The 19,658-nt window shown below is 43.0% G+C and overlaps 1 protein-coding gene across 1 annotated transcript; it reads right to left on the reverse strand.

The window, feature by feature from the left end:
- Positions 1-294: 294 nt before the first annotated feature.
- CRYBA1 (crystallin beta A1) lies at positions 295-19,096 on the reverse strand. Its single transcript, XM_086958544.1, has 6 exons — positions 18,965-19,096; positions 14,278-14,342; positions 9,360-9,478; positions 8,183-8,324; positions 3,066-3,208; positions 295-633 (listed from the first exon to the last, which is right to left on the reverse strand). The coding sequence occupies exons 1-6, from the start codon at positions 18,993-18,995 to the stop codon at positions 486-488; spliced, it is 648 nt and encodes a 215-aa protein (XP_086814670.1). The 5' UTR covers positions 18,996-19,096; the 3' UTR covers positions 295-485.
- Between the last annotated feature and the right edge of the window lie 562 nt (positions 19,097-19,658).

The following is a 19,658-nucleotide window of genomic DNA, read 5'->3' on the forward strand; positions in this document are numbered from 1 at the left end:
CTATAAAAGTTTTTCCCCTTAACTCTAATGAGCCCCCAAGTAAAACAAAATCAATAAAATCAATTCGGAATTAAAAGCGATCAGGCAATGGTATGCTGCTTAACATGTTTGGACGAGGGAAGGTGTGAGGGTCTGCACAATCCCTGGTGACGTGGATAGTTTAATGTTAAACAATAAGCATTGATTTGGCATCATCTTGCAGTGTACACACCACACCATTAGGTAGATTATGTGAGTTATAAATGCCTTGGATAGAAAAATGAATGAAATGAAAGGACACGTTTGCGAAAGATTGGGTCCTACAATGCTGTTTATTATTACTCCACAGGTGTTACCCATTGCAAGCATTCACAGTAACAAGCTTGGGATCCTCTGCGTTTCAGTCTTGTATTTCAGGGCCCGCTAGCACCTGAGCAGTCCGAGTGGAGCCGGTGGTCTTTGGCCGGCCAAGGTGGTGGTGGTGTCCAAGTGAGGACGCGGCATCCCTACTGCTGGACTCTTCGAATGGACTGGATCTGAAAAGTCTGGGCGTGAGAGCCCCACTCCCTCCAGTGCTTGTACTCTCCGGCATGGTGGTCACTCTCCAGGATGTACTGGTACCCGCGGTACCCAGGGTACTGGTAGCAAACCCAGCTGCAACAGTAAGAGTAGAAGATCCATTATACATCACTTTAGAGGCATGTTTAGGACACTTGGAAGAAAACACAACATGCATTCTCACCCACTCTCTTTTCAATCCTTTTACTTCTGACCTGGAGGCAGATTTAGTTGCCTCGCCAGCGTCACGGAGTCCCCAAAAATCATAAATAAAAAATACATACATTTATACATAAATATAGGGGCTTTGGATCAGCATCCCTTAGACTGTTCAATCGTCTTTCGCATTTTGCGTCCATCCACCACTGACTAGGGCAATTGGTCAGCCCACTTCAGCCATTGGCTCTCTTGGGCTGTGAGTGACAGCATTTCTCCTGATTACTTGAGTACATTAGCCTAAAAAGAAGTGCATTTCCATGATCGGGCTAGGTAAACTTTCCCAATGTTTTTTCTTCTTTCTACTTCTTTAATCTCAGGTACTGTTCCATTTTAGTTAAATGCACATTTTTTTTGTTTTATTAATTTAGCATATTTATTCATGCCAATGGCTGGAGGTTTAGGTTGCTGCATGTTTTGTGTTTCCTTTTTTGTGTAGAACATGCTTATAATAAAAATAAAAAAATATATATGTAACCATCCTACTAGCCTGCCATGGCAAAACCTATAGTTTTTACGGTTGTTGTTTAATAGTTGTCGTAAAATGCACCATCCATTCATGAAACCATCTCTAAGAAAATATTTAACCTATACTTAAAAACTTTGATGGAGCTACTACCAACCCTCGAGAGAGCCTATTCTAAGGCATAATTGGTTAACGTTCAAAAGGTATATCTACGATAGAGATGTAAGAGCTTTCTTTACAGAATTTTTTTGGGTTGATCATCTGTTTTCTCTTATCTTTATGGATGAACAGGTAACATGTTAATTGGGCATACCTGCATATGTCCTTAGGTATCGAATCCCGGATCAGACCCCTGGTCTCTAGGGATAAGTTCTCAGACTTGTTAGGCTTTTCACAATAATTCTGATAGTTCTCTTAAAAGAGTTTCGCGAGTATCATCATATGGACTTTTCCTCATTTATTTCACAACTATTTCTAGCACAACTATTAGGGCATGTTTTTTTAAATTTAGACCTTCCAAAAGATGGACTGCACATAGTAGTGCACGATATATTTGAACTTTCAACTTTGAACAATTACACACAAAAATAATTCAGGGTCTAAGTTAGATACACAAGTGAGAAGAAGAGGATGCAGTTCCGTAAGGACTCGTCTCATATGTGCAGGCAAGTGGTCGTGAGGACAAGCACCATGAGGACACGTCTCATATGTGCATGTAAGCGGTCGTGAGGGCTAGCACCGTGAGGACACGTCTCATATGTGCATGCAATCGGTCGTGAGGACCAGTACCATGAGGACTCGTCTCATATGTGCATGCAAGCGGTCGTGTGGACCAGAACCGTGAGGACACGTCTCATATGTGCATGCCAGCGGTCGTTAGGACCAGTACCGTGAGGACTCGTCTCATATGTGCATGCAAGTGGTCGTGAGGACCAGTAACGTGAGGACTCATCTCATATGTGCATGCAAGCGGTCGTGAGGCCCCTACCTTGGGAAGGGGGTTGTCCGGCCAGCCCAACCCCTGATGCTGTGGATTGTCTGAACAATTATCCTCACTTCAAGCCATTGGGTCCTTCATCCTCCCACTCCGGATGGTTTCCACTTTCTCATCTGAACAATTTCCAATGAAAATAATATTGATTGGGATTCCATTTACCTTTGCGTCGCTAAGCTGCATCTTCTAGCCGCTCTCAATCCTTATATGCAATGTCTCAGTTTAGAGCCTTTTCACTCCTGGTCCCGCTGCACATTTACATGGCCTTGGTGATTCCTCTCCAAGGAACTCCTACCACCTAAATGGCCCAGAGCCAACCTTATCAAATTCTCCCTTCTCTCACTAAAATTATTTTTATCTGTATTTCCCAATTGCACGTGTGGTTCCTGTAACCGTTGACTACTTTGTTCCTTAGTACTATTTTTGATAACTATTAGAATTTCTGTCAAAATACTTCATTTTCACAGATAAATACAAATCAATTATCCAGAAACGGACACACTACTGTAAATGGGTCTAAAGAGCTCAAAAGCTATAATTTAGAAGAAGCCTCCTGAAATGGACACGATTCTTCAAATGTGGTCCCTAGAATGCAACATACTACTCCAGGATGGGGGGGGCAACGAGAACTGGGCACAATGCTCTACAACAACCTTCAAAAGAATGTATTATTGAATCAGTCCCTGTAGAATTGGAACCAGGTGTTCTGGTCAGTAACTTCTCGGTTCCCCCTCCTGTCGCGTTCAGGGTCTTAGCTAAGGAGATGTTAATGAGGGTTTGCATTTTCAGACACAAAACCTTTCCTCGGATTTTCAGAGATGACAAGAGGAAAGTAAAAAGGAGGTCACTTACGCGCCAGACTGGACCTTCATTGCTCCAACCTCGTTGTTGCACCAGCCCATGGCCTGAAGAGAGGGGTAGTCATCGCACATGTCCCACTGGCGCCCAATAAAGTTCTCCTTCTCGAAGATGGCCAGTTTGGACTCCTTGTGACTCTGTAGGTGGTAACAAGAAGAGAAAGCTTGTAGAGGTCATCTGCTGGGAAAGGCCAAGCGACAGAGCGAGTGTGGAAGCCACCCGAGTGGGAAATGTTTGCAATGTTCTTCTGTAGGCCAATGCTTCTGAAATAAACTGCTGGGGAGAGTTCGTCAGAAATCTCTCTGTACCTGGCATGTGACTGACTGTTCCAGCCCCTACCTAATTTGCAGCGTCAGCGGGCCAGTCGGGAAATCTCTCGAAAGGTCAGTTTGCCTGCTTGTACTAGAAGATGCCATTGCTAAATGTGCACAATAATTATTTACATATTTAGGCGCTAATAAAATTTTAGTACACAGCAGACGGAACTACTACACTAGAGACTACCACTCTTTCTAAATAAACTGTCATCAGAAACTCAACACAACAACAAGTCACCCAGACAGCAATAAAGCTCGCTTCTTTTGAAATTGGTGAATCTGGGACAGGGTGCAACTATCATAAGCGTGGAAATCCCCTCTATGTCTACACTGTACATTTGGACATTGGTGCCAAGCTGCCCCTCTTCCAAATGCTAGCCATGCCGCTATTGATGCCTTTTGCCACATGCAGGACCTGATTCACAAAGGGCCTCCGCTCTCGTACCGAAGACCGCAGTTGTTGGGGAGTCTCTGCACTCAGAGCGCAATCTCCGTAGTGGGATGTCTCATTGCGGAGATTCCCTCCCGAGTGCTGAGACTCGCCCCTGGCTGCGGGGACTCCGCCACACCTGCGGAGGCTCTTTAATAATCAGGCCCTCAGTGTCAATTGCATCTCAGTCACACAAAAAATCCCACTCACTCCAAAAACTGACACAATAACATCCTGTAAACTTGTCCCCAGCTTATTTTACTCAGTAGCACAATTCAGTATTTACATTTCTCCCTCCTCCATGCCTCAACAGCGCAAACAGATCTCCCTCACTGGATCCAATCCAATGAGGGAGATGGAGGTGGTCCTGAGTATGTAACTCACTATTCTGACACTTTCTATGCACAAATTTCAAGGGCAGCTGCAGTCTCGGAAGGCTGGTAGGGGAAAAAATTGAAAACCAAAAACTGGGACATCAGACAAACCTAGAATTAGGACTGCAATTTTGCATCGACTGAGGGACACAGAATGACATAAATGAAAGCACTCACCAACATAGAAAAAACACAGGCAATGAGGCACTAAGGGAATTAAATGCAACTTTTACGCACAGTATCAACTGTTGCTTTTCTGATAAGGGCTATCAATTAATCCTGCACGGAACACAGGTGAACTTGCCTGCTTCTGTATTCAGTCGACTCTCTCTGAAAATCGAGACGTGCTTAATTTACCAGGCGAGATGGCAGAAAGGTAGGGCTGACCCAGCAAATCTGGGCTGCCTGGTCACCCTATACCTAGGCCTTTCCCAGTGCTTTAAATGGAAATATAGGAGTGCAGGCGCTCAGTATTTAGAGTGCCTGTTTTCTCCTGAGAAGTGCCAGTACTCTCCCATTAAATACATTGCAGCAGTGCTGAGAAGTGCAGGTACTCTTCTTTTCAAATGAAAGAAATGCAGGTACTCAGTACTCAATCAATCAATCAGAGATTTGTGTAGCGCACTAATCACCCCAGTACCTGCCCATTGAAAACACTGGTCATTCCTAGATAAACCAATCACGGAGCTGAGAGGTGCCAAATTACCACTGCACCACCGATATCCCCATCAGGCATGCAACAAAACCCTAGAGCTGGCAGGCACGGAGGGCATTCAAAAGAGACACATGGTGGCCTGTCCTCATTTTAGAGTATTTAAACCCCCATTAATGTAATCTCTTTGCAGAGCTAGTGGAGGGAAGAGATATATAGGCAGGGCTCCACTACTCTCTCTCGGGCACATCTAAAGCCCCCCTCAGCATTGCTCCTGGCGCCCATTCAGGCATGTGCCAGGCCCATGTATGGTGAGATGCCTCAAGCTGCTTCTGTCAAAGCCTGATTCCAGCTCAGCGGGGAAGTAATGGAGCAGGGCTATGGTAGGGGAGCTGCTTCTTTCTAGCAATAAAGATGACTTATCCTATCCTATATAAAGTGTATCTTTGCAGTTCACATATTCCTGAATGCTCCCAACTGAGGTACAGAACGCTCTGTTTCTGACCTGCTCCCTTCAATCATGCCCCCGCCACCTTCGGAGCCTTAAAGTGGTTTGAAGCTGTATAAGCTCTACACGAGCACATACATGCCAAAATAAGAACCTGAACCCAATACAGCCAACATGCTGAATCTATACTCAAACTCAATATAGTCAACTGAACAGAGCACACTACATGCACCAAAACCACGAGACCTCTCTGATTTGTTGTGCCTAAGAAGAGAAAATAAAGAGAACAGTCTCACGCAACCAACAAAGCTCCTGCAAACACAACTCCTTCATCACGCTCACAGAGGTTAGACAAAAGGCTCAAGCCCTATCTTCTGTAGGGGAATTCCTACCGCTTGCATTTTTTAGACAGAAGGTGTCAAAACTTAAAAGAGCTCCCAGAGGCTGTCAACTTCTGCACCAAACAAAAACCACACAAAATAAAACAGCGTATTAAGATTTAATGGGAGTTCGATCATTTCTAAAGGTGTATCTGCTGATGCAATTGAGCCTGTGCACTTCTCACCATGAACATGCACTATACATTGACACCTTATTTGCATTACTCAGTCCCATAGCAGCAGTCGTCTCCCACTTAAAACAGGTCTGACCATCCACAGACGTTTAACGAAAAGGCAGAGGGCGGATATGTAGACAGACCAATCTTGCTATAGGTGCAAGATTAGTCTTCTGGATCTATTTCCTAAAAAATATTGAGAAAGCAGAAGATACACATTTCGTGAACTGTCTATAGCCAACATCGATTGACCTAAAGGATTCTCCTTCCTAAGCCAAGACGCCAAACTATCATGGGTGGCGCGATGGGTTGAAGTATGTTGATTATTCAACATCATCTATCCTGACACATTTGTGGATATGATTTTTTAATCATACAGCCCTATATGTGTGTACAATTCCATATATAAAGAGGTTGATATTGTAGTGGACAATACATAATGGCTTCTCATAACCGGGTTTAGGTTCTTACCTATAGAAATATTACAGCCAACTTTTGTTGACGTTCCAGGGTGCACTAATATTCTAGCATTATGTGCATTTTATGGAATTTTGAAAAGATCCAAGCACAAACGTTCTCTGTAGATTGAGTTCCTGTTTTAGTGGCTAGCCATGTTATGACATTCCCAAAATCCTTTCAGAGAATGTTATCTGCATCCGTCACCCTGCCACATAAATGTGGACATCATGATCTGGGCACACTCGGAAGTGATGCACTGTAATGTATCCTCCACATAGATTGAATTGAAATGGCCAGATGTACTCTACCATGCTCTGGTACCCAGGTGTGGGTGTGCTCGATCCTACACCAAGGCCCAAAATAAAATTAGATGGGCATACACCTCTATTAGTAAGTCCTCCTCTCTCATCCGCTCCCCCTCTTCTCTGAGTATTTAAGGCACAAACCAGAGTAACTATTGGATGTGGAAAGCAGCTCTACTACTGAACTCCGAATGACCCTTCAAGATTTTTCTCTTTTACTGCATGAATTATTTGGTGATATTTGTATTGCACAAACCTAACTGTATAGCAAAGAAGCGCTACATATAGGGCATGGACCCTGGGCTACGATTCTTGATTATTTACAAGGGGACAACTTAATGTAGTTTCCATATGAAGTAGCAAGGTAATGGTCTTTCTGAATTGCAGGTGAGTTGGGGCCATTCGAATGGTGAAGGGGATGTGCAATCAAGATGCTGATCACATGGATGGAGAAGGCCTTCTTTCAGTTTTTTTCCTTCAGGCTTTGCTTCATTTTCAGTCTAGTGATGCCCTTGCTCTGCCTCCTGGTTTGCCATTCATCATCTGAGGTGGTTAGTTTCTCTTGTAGGTAAATTGGGGTGCTGTGTCTGAAGGCCTTGAAATGATGCAGCCAATATTGAAAAAAATCTGGGCTATGATTAGGAGTCAATGTAGATCTTATGGGGGTGGAGTGATGGCGTTGAACTTCTTCACGCCTTAGATCATTCATACCTCAGCATGTTGGATTCCTCACCGTGGCGCCAGAATGGTCACTGGAAGACCTTTGAGCAAAGCATTGCTTCCAACTAACTGGGACTGGACTAAGGCTGTCTACCATTTTCCTGAAGTTGGTTTGGGGTAGGTAGTTTCATTTTTTTCAGGAGGAAGGGCTGATTCCATGGTTGCCCTGGTGATATTCTTTATGAAAGAAAGTTGGCCAACTGACTTGCCTTGACTGTGAAGACATCTAGGTCATTCCAGATAACCACTCTTGTTTGGTTGTTTGTTGCTGTTGGCAAGCAGGGTGAATGCACGTGTTATGCAGGAGACTGACATCTAGGTCCGGATTAGATTGATGCAGGTTTTAAGTCACTGATGTCATGGGCAGAAGACATTTTGATGTAGGGTTGTGTTGTTAATGTATTAATGGATCTTAACAGTGTTGTGGGTGAGTAAGTCTCCACATCTGCCAGCAGATGAAAAGAAAATAGTGGAATGCAAAATTTATATGAGCAGCTTCAGAGGAAGGTGGGATGTTAGACCTCATTCAGGGTACCAGCATACCACATGCAACTGCTTCTTGCTTGCCACCATTTGATGCAATTTTATAGTTCTCAACCCACGGAGCTAACTTACCAGTATTAACAACGGAACAAAAGAGGCTCGTAGTACATCACTGGTACGTCTATGTCCATTATCAGCCTCATGCGCCAAGTAGAGATCCCTATGCCCATATTGATTTTACAGATCTTGTGGCACAGATGTGTAACAACCTCACATAATGTGAAACTACCACCCTTCCAGAATGGTTCCCAGCTCGCAGCTGAGCTGCTCATAATGTGCTTGTTTCTGAGCAAAACTGTCTTGTACTTACTGCTGAGCAGACGGGGCGGAAGGACATCAGGCGCTCGATGTGGTAAGCATTGCTGCCGCTCCAGGCGTCCCATCGTGGGTACTCCCCTCGCTCAAGGATGAACTGCTGCCCGCAGAAGCTTGTGTGCTCATAGCCGACCCAACTGCAACAAAGAGCAAGACATTGCTGATGACAGACAACAGGGGCAGGCTGGATACCACCACCAGCTCAGACAGGATGCTGAAGCAACCCTTTCCCTAATCCTATACCAGGTCGTCCTACACAAGTACCACCATAAATACCACCTTGCCCAGATAGACAGGTGCAGTATAATAAAATAAGCCTTTCAGTGACATTATTTAAATGGATGACAACATATGTCAGGAGGCGCCGTGAACAAGAGTGCTCCATAAGGATTTTTTGTGCTAGTAAAACAATTAGTGTATTGTCTATGCTGGATACTAACCTACAAATGAGGGATATATGGGAAGGGATAAATACGAGCTGTGACATAGCTTTAAATCAGCAGTGTCACAGCTCTGGAAGCTTAGATGCGGCTATTGGACATTTTCTGTAATAGATGAATACACAAAGTGTTCCTGTCTGCAGGATTGGGAAACTGTGAGTATTAAATCTTTGAGCCTGAGAAAGTCAGAGACCCTGGAAATGATGAAACGTGGGAAGATGTCTAAACAATAATGACTTTTCTGTGTGCTTTTTTTATCAGAGTATCCTAGCATGTTCAATTTGAAAGAAGACGAGCTTACCATGACATTTGGTCTGCAGTCACGTGACTGAGTGGTGAATGCACCATTAAACCGCTCAATGTTTTTAGTTTTATACGATAAAGACTTTTACAGTATTTAAGTGCACATAAAGGGGTGTTTTCTAAAACACCTTTCGTACTTGCTGTTATTTTACAATTGTTCCTCGATCTACTTTATCAGATGGTTTCTTTGTTTCATGAACATTGTGAACTGGCTTGGTAGTACTTTCCCTAGTGCGATAAGAGCAAGGCTGATGTCCACATGGATGCTCCCTGTCTGGGGCGAGGTGGAGCCGAATGAGGAAAACAACAATGGACTTGAATATGCCTCAGAGTAATTACCAGAGACTGAGATTAATTCAGGAATACCATAGTTTTTGTTCTTTTAAACTGTTTAGTCTCATGTTGGCGGTGATTGCCTGGTCTACTTACGCGCCACATTCCACCTTCAGGGAGCGGATGTTGTCGAAGCTGCACTCCATGATATTTGGGCACGCCGCTGTGAACTCCATCCTCTTGCCCTGAAAGTTTTCTTGGTCGTACACAGTGATCTGGAAGACACAAACCACAAGCAGTCTAAGCATAAATGGGCCAAGATTTACTAAAGCTTTGTGCTGGTGCAAAGCGATGCAAATTGACGCAAATCAACGCAAATTCTGGCAAGGGTATTTAATACGCAGAACAAAAGCTGGTTTGCATTGGAAAGATTTAGCACGAAATCCACTTTGCTCTGCTATGGATCATAGGAGGAATGATTGTGGTATCGCTGGGCGGATCAGCACAAATTCTCATAGGTTTCGACGCAAAGCCTAATTTACTCAGATAGTTGCATCAAAAACTAATATCTCCTTAAAACAGGCATTAACAAGGAAATACGTTTTTTTCTCAAAAACCTGCTCTGCGTGTGTGCTGTACTGTACAGCACAAATCTGTCCAATGCATAGAATTCTTCTGAGTTTGTCTGGGCAAATGAATTAATACTGGAAGGGTATGTTCCCTGTACAAATCCTATATTAGACAGTGCATACGCACCTCTGTACTATGGTGGGAGACTGTAGGGTTTATTTAGAAGGGTATTGCGCCACCAGAATGTCACTTTTAGCAATGTTCTGGTGGCGCAATACCCTTCTCCATATTTACAAAGTGGCGTTGAACCACTTCTCTGTGGCTTAACACGGACTTGTAATATGGCCCCTTTACAGGCATCAATTAGCGTGAAAAGGGCGTGCAGGAGGTGTTGCTGCGGGCATTCCACTGCAACACACATTGCCTTTTGGCGCTGCCCCAGATTTACAAGGATCTGTATATCTGAGGCAGCGCCAAAAACATATTCCATGCAAGAGCAGGGGTTAGAATGGTTAAGCGAGGAGAAATACTTCATTCTGCAGCACAAATAGAAAGAGCAAAACATCATTCATAATTGTTTATGTGCAGGAAGAGATATCTTCCTGCACATAAGCAATCATTAAATAATGACAATTTGCTGCTTCTATGTGTGCTGCATTATGCAGCACACTTAGACGTAACAAGTCATTATTATAGCTTGTTTATGTACAGGATGGTGTCCATTCCTGCACATAAATCATAATTCCATGCAACGCAGGCACCCTTACACTACGGTGTAAGGGTGCTTGCTTTGGCGTTGACGATAGGCAGCTAATTTTAGCACCAGCAGTAGGGAAAACACAGGGGTGTGCCGTATTGTTGTAAATACAGCACATCTCTGAGTTTTGGAAATATCAGAGTGCAGCGTAGTCAAATTTGGCACAGCTCCGTGCCCCGACATTTTATTGTACATATGTCCCTGTGCGTCATGCATGGCAGTCAGCTTGTGTGCAAGCACAAGGGACGACAGCAGCAGCAGGTCAGGCTTTGTAAATAGGACTCTGCATTGTGTATTTCCCTTGCACAATGCAGCACAAAAATTGTGGTTGCTGCGCTGTGGTGCATGAAAAATGAGTAAGTCTGGCCCATGAACGAGTCAATTATTGGTTGAATGAATGATAATTTTGTAAAACACAACCGTTACCCAGAAATAGGGTAATCTGGTGCTAGCAGAACAGGATGGTGAGTAAAACTCAAGTAAAAAAAATCTGAATGAAAAGAGAAGGGTTTTAAGAAGCTTTCAAAACTTTAAAAGATGTAGTTCACATCTGAAGTGGAGCAGCACTGCTTTCCTGGCTTTACCAGCTACCACTGCAAAATAGCAGCTGCCCATGCAGGCCTTTTTAGGTCTCATCCTATTAATCGCGCAAGCGAAAATAGGACGAGAGTATTGAGGGCAAAACAAGCTCTGAAACCACCAGGCGGATTACATCGAGCGCATGTGCTCGTGAACGCGCTTACCATTTACTCCCCCAGCCGCCTGCCTCCGAGAGCTTCACTTCAAAGGGATCCGCTCCCCCGCCCACTGCTTCACACTTCACGGCCGCCAGGCCATGTCTCGCATTTCTCCTCCCCTACAGCAATGCCAAGAGCTTTTTTTTTTATAGACTTCCTCGCCTATCTGTGTTTGCCCTCCCCTTAACCATACCCTCGCTCATGATTTGCTATGGCGTAACCTTTCACTGTTGACGTAATGGAACTACTATTTCAACTATAAGTTAAAATAATGACTTGTTTAGCACTTCATGGGAGTGCACGTCTTGGTTTTCAGGAAATTGCATCGCTCGCTCTCCACTGGCAAGCAAGACTGCCAGTGCTTGTTTGTTCTCCCGGGTTTTCACAGATCCCTGCCCTGCCTCCACATCCAGCAACAGTTCTAGAGGTCTTACTTAACGCATCTGCTGACCTCCATGACTGCACCACTCCAGGCTGCATTGCACCTCTCATTAGCCGGCTCCTTTGTGGTGCAGAAGCACAGCCTGCTGCGAGCCGGACCACTAGGCATTACACACCGAGGTGCCCAGTGCGAGTTCCCTTTCCTGTGTTGTGAATTTAGAGACATAAGTGAGAGGCCGTCGCTGTTTGTCTTCCCAGAGCGGCTGTTTTTTGTTTGTTTACTTGTGGATGGAAGTCATTGTATTAAACCCTCCTCCGTGTCCATCTTGTTATGTTTTGGGATTTGCACCAATGCAGCATGGGTTGAGCAGAGAAGCCTGAAAGGAAAATAAGGCTTCTAAAGAGAGGACAAATAAGGTTTCAAAAAGGCAGCTCTGCTTCACAGGATGTCAATGGAGGTGTTTGAGACTTCTTCAGATTTAACATAGCTTGCTTACACCTGGAACAATACAGAAGAGGGGGTCCCAGAACAGGGAAAGACGTGAATACAAGACAAGAGTACTTATTCAGAAACGATAAACTCTTAACAAATGGCTTCATGTGCGAGCCCAACAAAGGTACAATCAAAAATGATGAAAACTCAGATGGCCAGACTTCTAGAGAAAGCAGTATAATGCGTGCTTGGGGCAGAAGTTGGCAGAAGCGACAGTTATTTGTTAAGAGTTTATCGTTTCTGAATAAGTACTCTTGACTTGTTTTCACGTTACCTATCTTGCACCATTTCCTACCACTTTCACTCCCTTCCCCATTACCTGTTGGGCACTATTATTTGTGAACTTATGTACTCATGCATTTTACTGAATATGTCTGGTAGTACATTGTGATTTATTAACAAAGTACTCCTAAATTGAATATTTCTGTCTATCTTTTATAAAAAACAGTCATTTGTATTGTGTCTTTCCCTGTTCTGGGACCCCCTCTTCTGTACTGTTGCATACCCAGGTCCCAGGGACTTTCTTATGGGTCTACCCTTATTGTTGTAAATACACCCGGAACAAGGCAGGATGTGACATTTTGGATCCAATGAAGCATTGCAATTTAGATGTGACCAGTGCCTGGGTCAAAGTGTAACTACAAGAATAGGGAAGGAGTGTGATTTTTTAAAGATTTTCATCATAAGAAAACATATAGAGGTGAGTCTGCTGAAGTGAGGCCCCAAAAGAATGATGGTTGTCAAACAAGGCGCTCAGATATCGGGCCATCTGGTCTAGAGAGGGACTACGTACAAAAACCACCCAGTAGATGACCATGGAGTGGAGTTGAGGAAAACTATAATATGTCTATTTTGTATATGTTCAGACAAAGGAGCTGACCTGTGCATCCAGTTGCCTGCTGCACATAGCCCACTTTTAAACTTCCACATATAAAATAAATATTTGTGTTTCCATCTAGCCTCAGGATGAGCTGAGTACTATCCGGGTACGTATAGAATCTCAGATTAGATACGTGGATAAGATGAACCACATAGATATTGAAAAATGTGGGACTCAGGTAGATCCCTGTGGAATGGGACAGATATTCTCTGTGAATTGAGAACAATAAGGGGCAGGACACACCACCTGAGAACAGTTGCAGGGGGTCGCGCATTAGTGAACGACAGGCTGGCTGTTTTAAGGCAGCAATCCGCATTTCACAGTGTAGGCGGCTATGCATCCTTTGTAGTGAGTGACAGCACCCTCCTCCGTAGTGTGCTGGAGGGATCCACAGAACCCATTTTCCCCTCTTCCAAGAGGTGCCCCTCGGGAAGTGCGCTGACTGTGTGCCACCCCAATGTGACGCACAGTCAGTGCACCACATGACAGCCTCTATGCCTGCATCTGTAATACTGCATAGGAGCAGAGGCAGTGGTTTCTCATTTGCATGGGATCATGTCCCCATGTAAATCAGGGATGCCTCCTTGTAGTCGCGCATGCCCACATTTAGCCCCGGCATGATTTGTATTACAGTGCCCGTGGGTACAAAAAGAAGGCACACATACAAATCCTTGGGGCACTTTTCATAATATAGCCTGTGGAGTTCTGTGGCCTTTCATCAAAATCTAGGGCCCTCCTGCGCCTAGACGGCATAATCTTGCTTCCAGCAGGTACTGGCCCAGCCTGTCCCTGTAATCGAGAACTTCGAGATGGTGTCTTCTTCAGTAACCAGGTTTGGAACTCCCTGTCCTTGGTGATAATGAAGGTTTTATCACCTGCCATGCTTCTTCTGCTTCTCAAAGTCAGAGATCCACAGTGCATCCTCAAAGGTCCCTCTGGTCACTGCCTCAGACATGGTGGCAGAAGTTTCTCCTGCTTTGGATCTGACTTTTCTAACTTTCCCCTGCACTCTTATGTCTGAGCTGAGCAGACACCTAAAACATATGAAAATGTGTCTGTCTAAGTTTGAATTAGTCTAGTCTGGTTTGGGCTGCTGGATTCCAGTTCTCTTACGGTCTAGCACTAGGAAACTTTAAAGGTTGTATTTCCACTGAACAAGACACCTGATAACATAACATCACTCTGAACATATAAACTCATCATAACTCAAGTATCATACATATACAAAGGATTTTGCCAAGAGGATCTGTTCATACCTTCCAGGGCCCCATGGGGAGTGGGAGTGGGTTTATCTGTGCCATTTTCTCAGATGTGGGCTTTTCTGTGAATGATAAAATGAAAGTACATATGAAAATGAGCAACATTTTGTTTCATGCAGTCACGGTCTCACCCTCGATACCCACCGCTCCCGCAGTATTTCCCAATCTTTGACAGATCTTTTATCTCACTTGAAAGAGTTAAACAACGAGCAATGAAAAGACAATACATGCTGAATTACAGAGGATGTTTGCGGTGTGTTGCTATCAATGGTCTAGTGGCACTAGTGGCACTAGGCCCCATGGTTTTACATTTATAAAAATAAGAATAGGGTGTCCATTTGCCATGCTTATGTCAGGGCCCACGGTACCTTGCTAAGCTACAGTGAGGTGTGTAGCTTGAGGGGGCTATCATTGTGAACCAGCCACACAAAGAGACTTGTGACATGCTGACTGGGGCTTAAGCATCTTGATATATTTCTGACTGCATGAGGCTGTCTCAATGCTACGGTTTTACATGTAGATACATGCCAAGCACCTGCCCCCTCCATTATGTAGCACACGCCTACCATTTTGAGACAATGGTACTAGGTCCAAGGGCCTACATTTTTATCTAGCTTCTCAATATCATTTATTTGTGTGTCCATTTCCTTTCTCTATTTCCTTTGAGTACCGATCATCTTTGTATATCAACTTCCTGAGTGAGCTGTCGGCGAACCCGTTCTCCCTACGGTTCTTCACCTGTGCCTGCAGACGATGCTGGAGCATTCAGGGCTATTTAGAATTAATACAACAGGCACTATAAAAAAAGTGAATTAAGGTGTATATAGCCAGTTTGTACCTTTTTCAGCCTTCTGCTGGTTTTGTTGGTAACACTACAATGATTGGACTTCTTACAAACTCATCAGAACTTCTCAAAGCCATGTTTGATTCAACAACAAGTTTTTTTTATCAGGAAAGAGAAAGTTTGATGATATTATGTGGTGCGGAGAGATCTCCATTTGCTCCCAAATGAAGCCCAAGTTAGTTGCAAATTGGATTGCATCATATTCAAGGTGCTCCATCACCAACACACTTCGCATCTCTCACCTTCTTTGAAACTCTTAGGAACAAAACAATTCTTACAAGTAAGGGACTAACTAAGACTGGAGTCTCTTGGAAATCCGTTCCCACTAGGCTGCATCACATTCATTCTCAGGAGAAGCTCCCATGCTGGGGAGCTCTCTCCCTAAAGAGCTTACGAGTCAAGGTGATCTCCTAAAGTTTAGGAGAAAAAAAAATCATCTTTCTTTTTCAATCACTTTTTTGTATCCAGTGCTACAATTTAACCATCATGCTGATATCTCTAATATTAGTTTCTCCATAACATTCACTTGAGACAATGGGTTCTACTCATACCGGTAAATTTACACAGGCAGAGTTACTTATTTGTAAATGTACTCTAGATGTAAATCTATACCTTTTTTTGATAGTCACCATTTTTTATAGTCACCACTTTCCAAATGTATATTTACACCTAAGTGTAGAATTATGTCTCCACTTCTTGGAAACAGTGCATGGAGACCATTAAGGCAAAGGAGATCCCCAATACTGGGAAAGTGCCATATACTGCAACTACAATATAATATAAGACCCTCCTGGCACACACTAACGTTAATACCACTCAGCGGTTGGTTGGGCAGTTGATTGTAGTTCATACAGGTTGCATAATAAGTCCCTTATACTGTATGACAGTCTTATGCTTAGATAACACAAAATGGTATGGGTTCTGTCCATTGCCCTGTAGGTTACCAGTTTGGTGAAGAGGCATGGAATAATTGAAGAGATCTTCTACATGCCATTGGCCAATGGAGGAGTTTAATTTAGTCCACCACAGTAGGTCCCAACAAGTTACATATTATGACCACTTTTTGACAGGTCACAATGACAATCAGATGTAGCATGATTTCCAAAGTATATGCCAGCAGATCTCTCCACCATTTCTCACTCTATCCTATGCCTGCTCAGGTCCACAAACTTCAAACAAAATATTTCAAAATGGGCAACATTTTGAAGTAGCCAGCTAAATGGACTATTATCATAAGAAATACCATAAAGGGACCTGCAGAGCTTTTAAAATCTGCCCTCTTACTAGAAATCATAAACTACGTACCTCTCTCTCACACCTCTTCATTAATCACACTCATAATCACTGTGTCCTATAACGCGATAGCCACACCTCGGTGGTCATCATGCACAACATGGAAACACTTCCCACACAGGGTCAAAACAAAGACAACACACCTTTGCAACTAAGTACCCTATATGGTACAGTGTGCTACCCATGTAGGCAAGCCCTTAAGTGCCTCACCTAGGGTTAGTAAGCGCTATATACAAATGTTGTTATACAATACAGTTCAGAGATCGACATCATTGTAGGGAGATCTCCACCACTAAAGTGGAGTTCTCCCTATAGTAAAGTATAGAGAAAAGTGATGAAGCTCATTAGTTAAAAAAAATATACATATGTGAAACACTTTAATATAAAATACTACCTGGAACTATGAATAAAAAATGTTACAGCACATTAACTTATCAAATTAAATGTTTATTGAATATTTTAAAATGTTAAATATATTAATTTAATCTACAATATTATTTTTCAAACATTTTAATAAAATATTATCCTCACTAGCATAACTACTAATATTTATGTAAATGTATAATTTAGAATTTTTATTTAAAATGTAAGTGAATTTTGTTTAAAAGTTACGTTGTTAATTTTTCAAGAGATACAATATTTGATTTGCAATTTAATCTAACTTTTAACACTGTGATAATTATATATTAAAAGGTGAAATTGTTTACTTTATTTAACATTATTTATTTAGTTTACAGATATGAAAGCGCAATATTTGAAACAAGAGGAATACACTCTAAGTTGCGCGGGGATACACTTTGGCGTCCAATAACTGAATGGAAAAATTGTATTATCCCCAGCGGTGTTGGCTGATTTAAAAAAATGCTTGCAAATGATCTTAGGGTTTATTAGTTTGGTGCTGTATCCAATTTTGATCTTTGATTTCATCCTCCTTGTCTTATTATGATCCTTGAACCACTCTTTGAATTTTTAATACCTGCTGTTTGCTTGTATTATTGTATTACCTGTTTTATGTATTTGTATTTTTGTTATATTATTGTAAAATGATTCCTGCTTTTCGCCTGGTATAAAAATAAAAAAATATTTAACATTATTCCATAAGCTCTGTTATTTTAAGTCCTACTTCCTTTATTTCTATGTGAGTGTGGAGGGTGGGGGTGGGGGTTGCAGGTCCTCTGAGAAGCCATGTGTGGTGCTAGGTGCGTTTATGACTGTTTTGTGGCCTTTTGGGTTATTGTAACTCTAGAAGTAGGGTTTGTGAATAGTAACGGTCTTACTCTTATGTGGCTGGCTGCTTGTATCAGCATGCCCTTCCCTAAACCCCTCCTTACCTCTCCCTAAACCCCTCCTATTTTTTTGTATACATTCCTCATTTTCCAGCTATTTCCCCTGCTCCCGCACACATTTACTACAATGTAGTAAATTTACATATGCAGAGATCTCCTCATAGGAAAGATAAGAGAGATGGAAGTGGAGATTTCAACCTGTGTTTATATAGCACGTACAACCCCTGATGAGGCGTTGAACCAGTAGGTTTGTGAATAGTTTTTTGTTGTAGGTAAGTAACACTACTGTAGTACTACTTACATACATATTGCAAAATGTAGCTTGTCAATAAGGCGCCATAGGTCTATTTGTCTTTGACAAATTATTTTTCACTGAAGTTACTCATTTGTTGCCCTCTCCTATTTCCATTCACTTCTCCTTCTGGTGCGTCCACTATTCAGTTTCAATTTTTGTACAAACAGAAATAATTTATTTGTGTTTATTTTTCTGTATAGAGCACTAGTGCATAGCTTGGGTAGAGCAGTACTGTAGAAAAATATTAGACAAATAAATAAAAATAATACTGGATACATTTGACCCGATTATCCCTATGCAGTTTTTGCACTGCTAACATAACATATACCACATGATGGTTGCCAGAGAAATGTACTTGCTAGCTAGGGTGACCACCTTCGTCTAGATCATTATGGCACTGTTTGCCTTAGTGGACTTTTGTTTTTTAACCTACTGCATTCTGGGTCTTCCAGAGTTGTTTTGACTCCATTGGATTAATCAGACTAGCACATCTGAAAACACTGGTGCATAGGTGAAAAGTTCAGGAATGGAGACAGTGTCCATAATGACTTGGGGTGATTTTGTCACGTTACTGCCAGCATAGTAATTATGGCTACTATATAGGTGTTCCTGAGAGTTCTTGGAAGTACATAACCTCTTAACTCACACTCATTTAGATGGGGCCACCTGCCTTCGACACATCTTCACTAACATAACAAACAAAATGTCTCCCCTTGACTGGAATGGAATGCAGCCTGAAATCCTTCCCCACTCGCCATGATATTTTAAATTCCGTTTATTTGAATAGGATCACAGCCAACACCACTCAAGCTCACTCTCCTCGAAGAGCAAAAACAAAATTGCTTCATCAACGACTTTCACATAGAAATACTGTCTCGTATATCTGCTCTTTTGGCTAATACACACATAATGTTATATAATTGGTCGGTCGTATCGTTGCCCCGTCGGGACAGCGGTCGGACTCACCTCGCTGGCTCTTCAGTGCTGGTCGGTCCATGGAGCGTCTGCCGATGCCGTCCCAGCCCCGGGCGGGCTTTATATAGACGAGGCCGGACGGGGCAGTGAAGCCCGCAGTCAGCACTCTGCATTCCCATCTTTTGTTCTGGGCTTATCGGCGGCTCTGTGCCTCGCGCAGAGTGAGGTCTGCTGGGCGCGCGCGGCCCGGGGGCACCAGTGACGCCATCCCTAGGCCTCCCATTCTCTCCCCCCGGTAAGGAGGGGACCTCTGTGCGGAGCCGCAGAGCAAAGCCCGTCTTGTCCAACTCGTCTCCCACTCTTGGTGTTAGTTGCGTTATGTTGTGTGTGAGGTATGCTGTAGTGTGCTGTGCAGTGTGGGTTGCGGTGCTATGCTATTTTAATTCCAGAGGGGCATGGTGTGTATTTAGGTCAACATTTGAGGTCCCGGGAAGATGGTTCTGACACCAGCTCGTCTACCTGTGGTGCAAAAGGATTTTGGACTTCGACTTGGATTTGTCCAGCCTATGAAAGGAAGCAAATGATGTCGACTAAATGTACGAATACTAAAATAAAAAAATAGAGCATATTAAATAATTACAACCAGTTACAAGACTGAACATGGACTTTTCTCTACATTAGTTCAATAGACGCAGACAACCATATGGCAGCAACTGAAACCAGTAGGCCGCATTTGTAACATGCT

The sequence above is a fragment of the Lissotriton vulgaris genome, chromosome 2_1 (genome assembly GCF_964263255.1).
Source record: "Lissotriton vulgaris chromosome 2_1, aLisVul1.2, whole genome shotgun sequence".
NCBI lineage: Eukaryota > Metazoa > Chordata > Amphibia > Caudata > Salamandridae > Lissotriton > Lissotriton vulgaris.

Excerpts from the sequence above, each read along its gene's own strand:
- CRYBA1 (XM_086958544.1), bottom strand. The coding sequence starts at position 18,995 with ATGGACCGACCAGCACTGAAGAGCCAGCGAG. Across the intron at positions 14,343-18,964 it reads AGCACTGAAGAGCCAGCGAG|AAAAGCCCACATCTGAGAAA; the intron begins GTGAGTCCGACC and ends TATCATTCACAG. Across the intron at positions 634-3,065 it reads ATGAAGGTCCAGTCTGGCGC|CTGGGTTTGCTACCAGTACC; the intron begins GTAAGTGACCTC and ends TTACTGTTGCAG.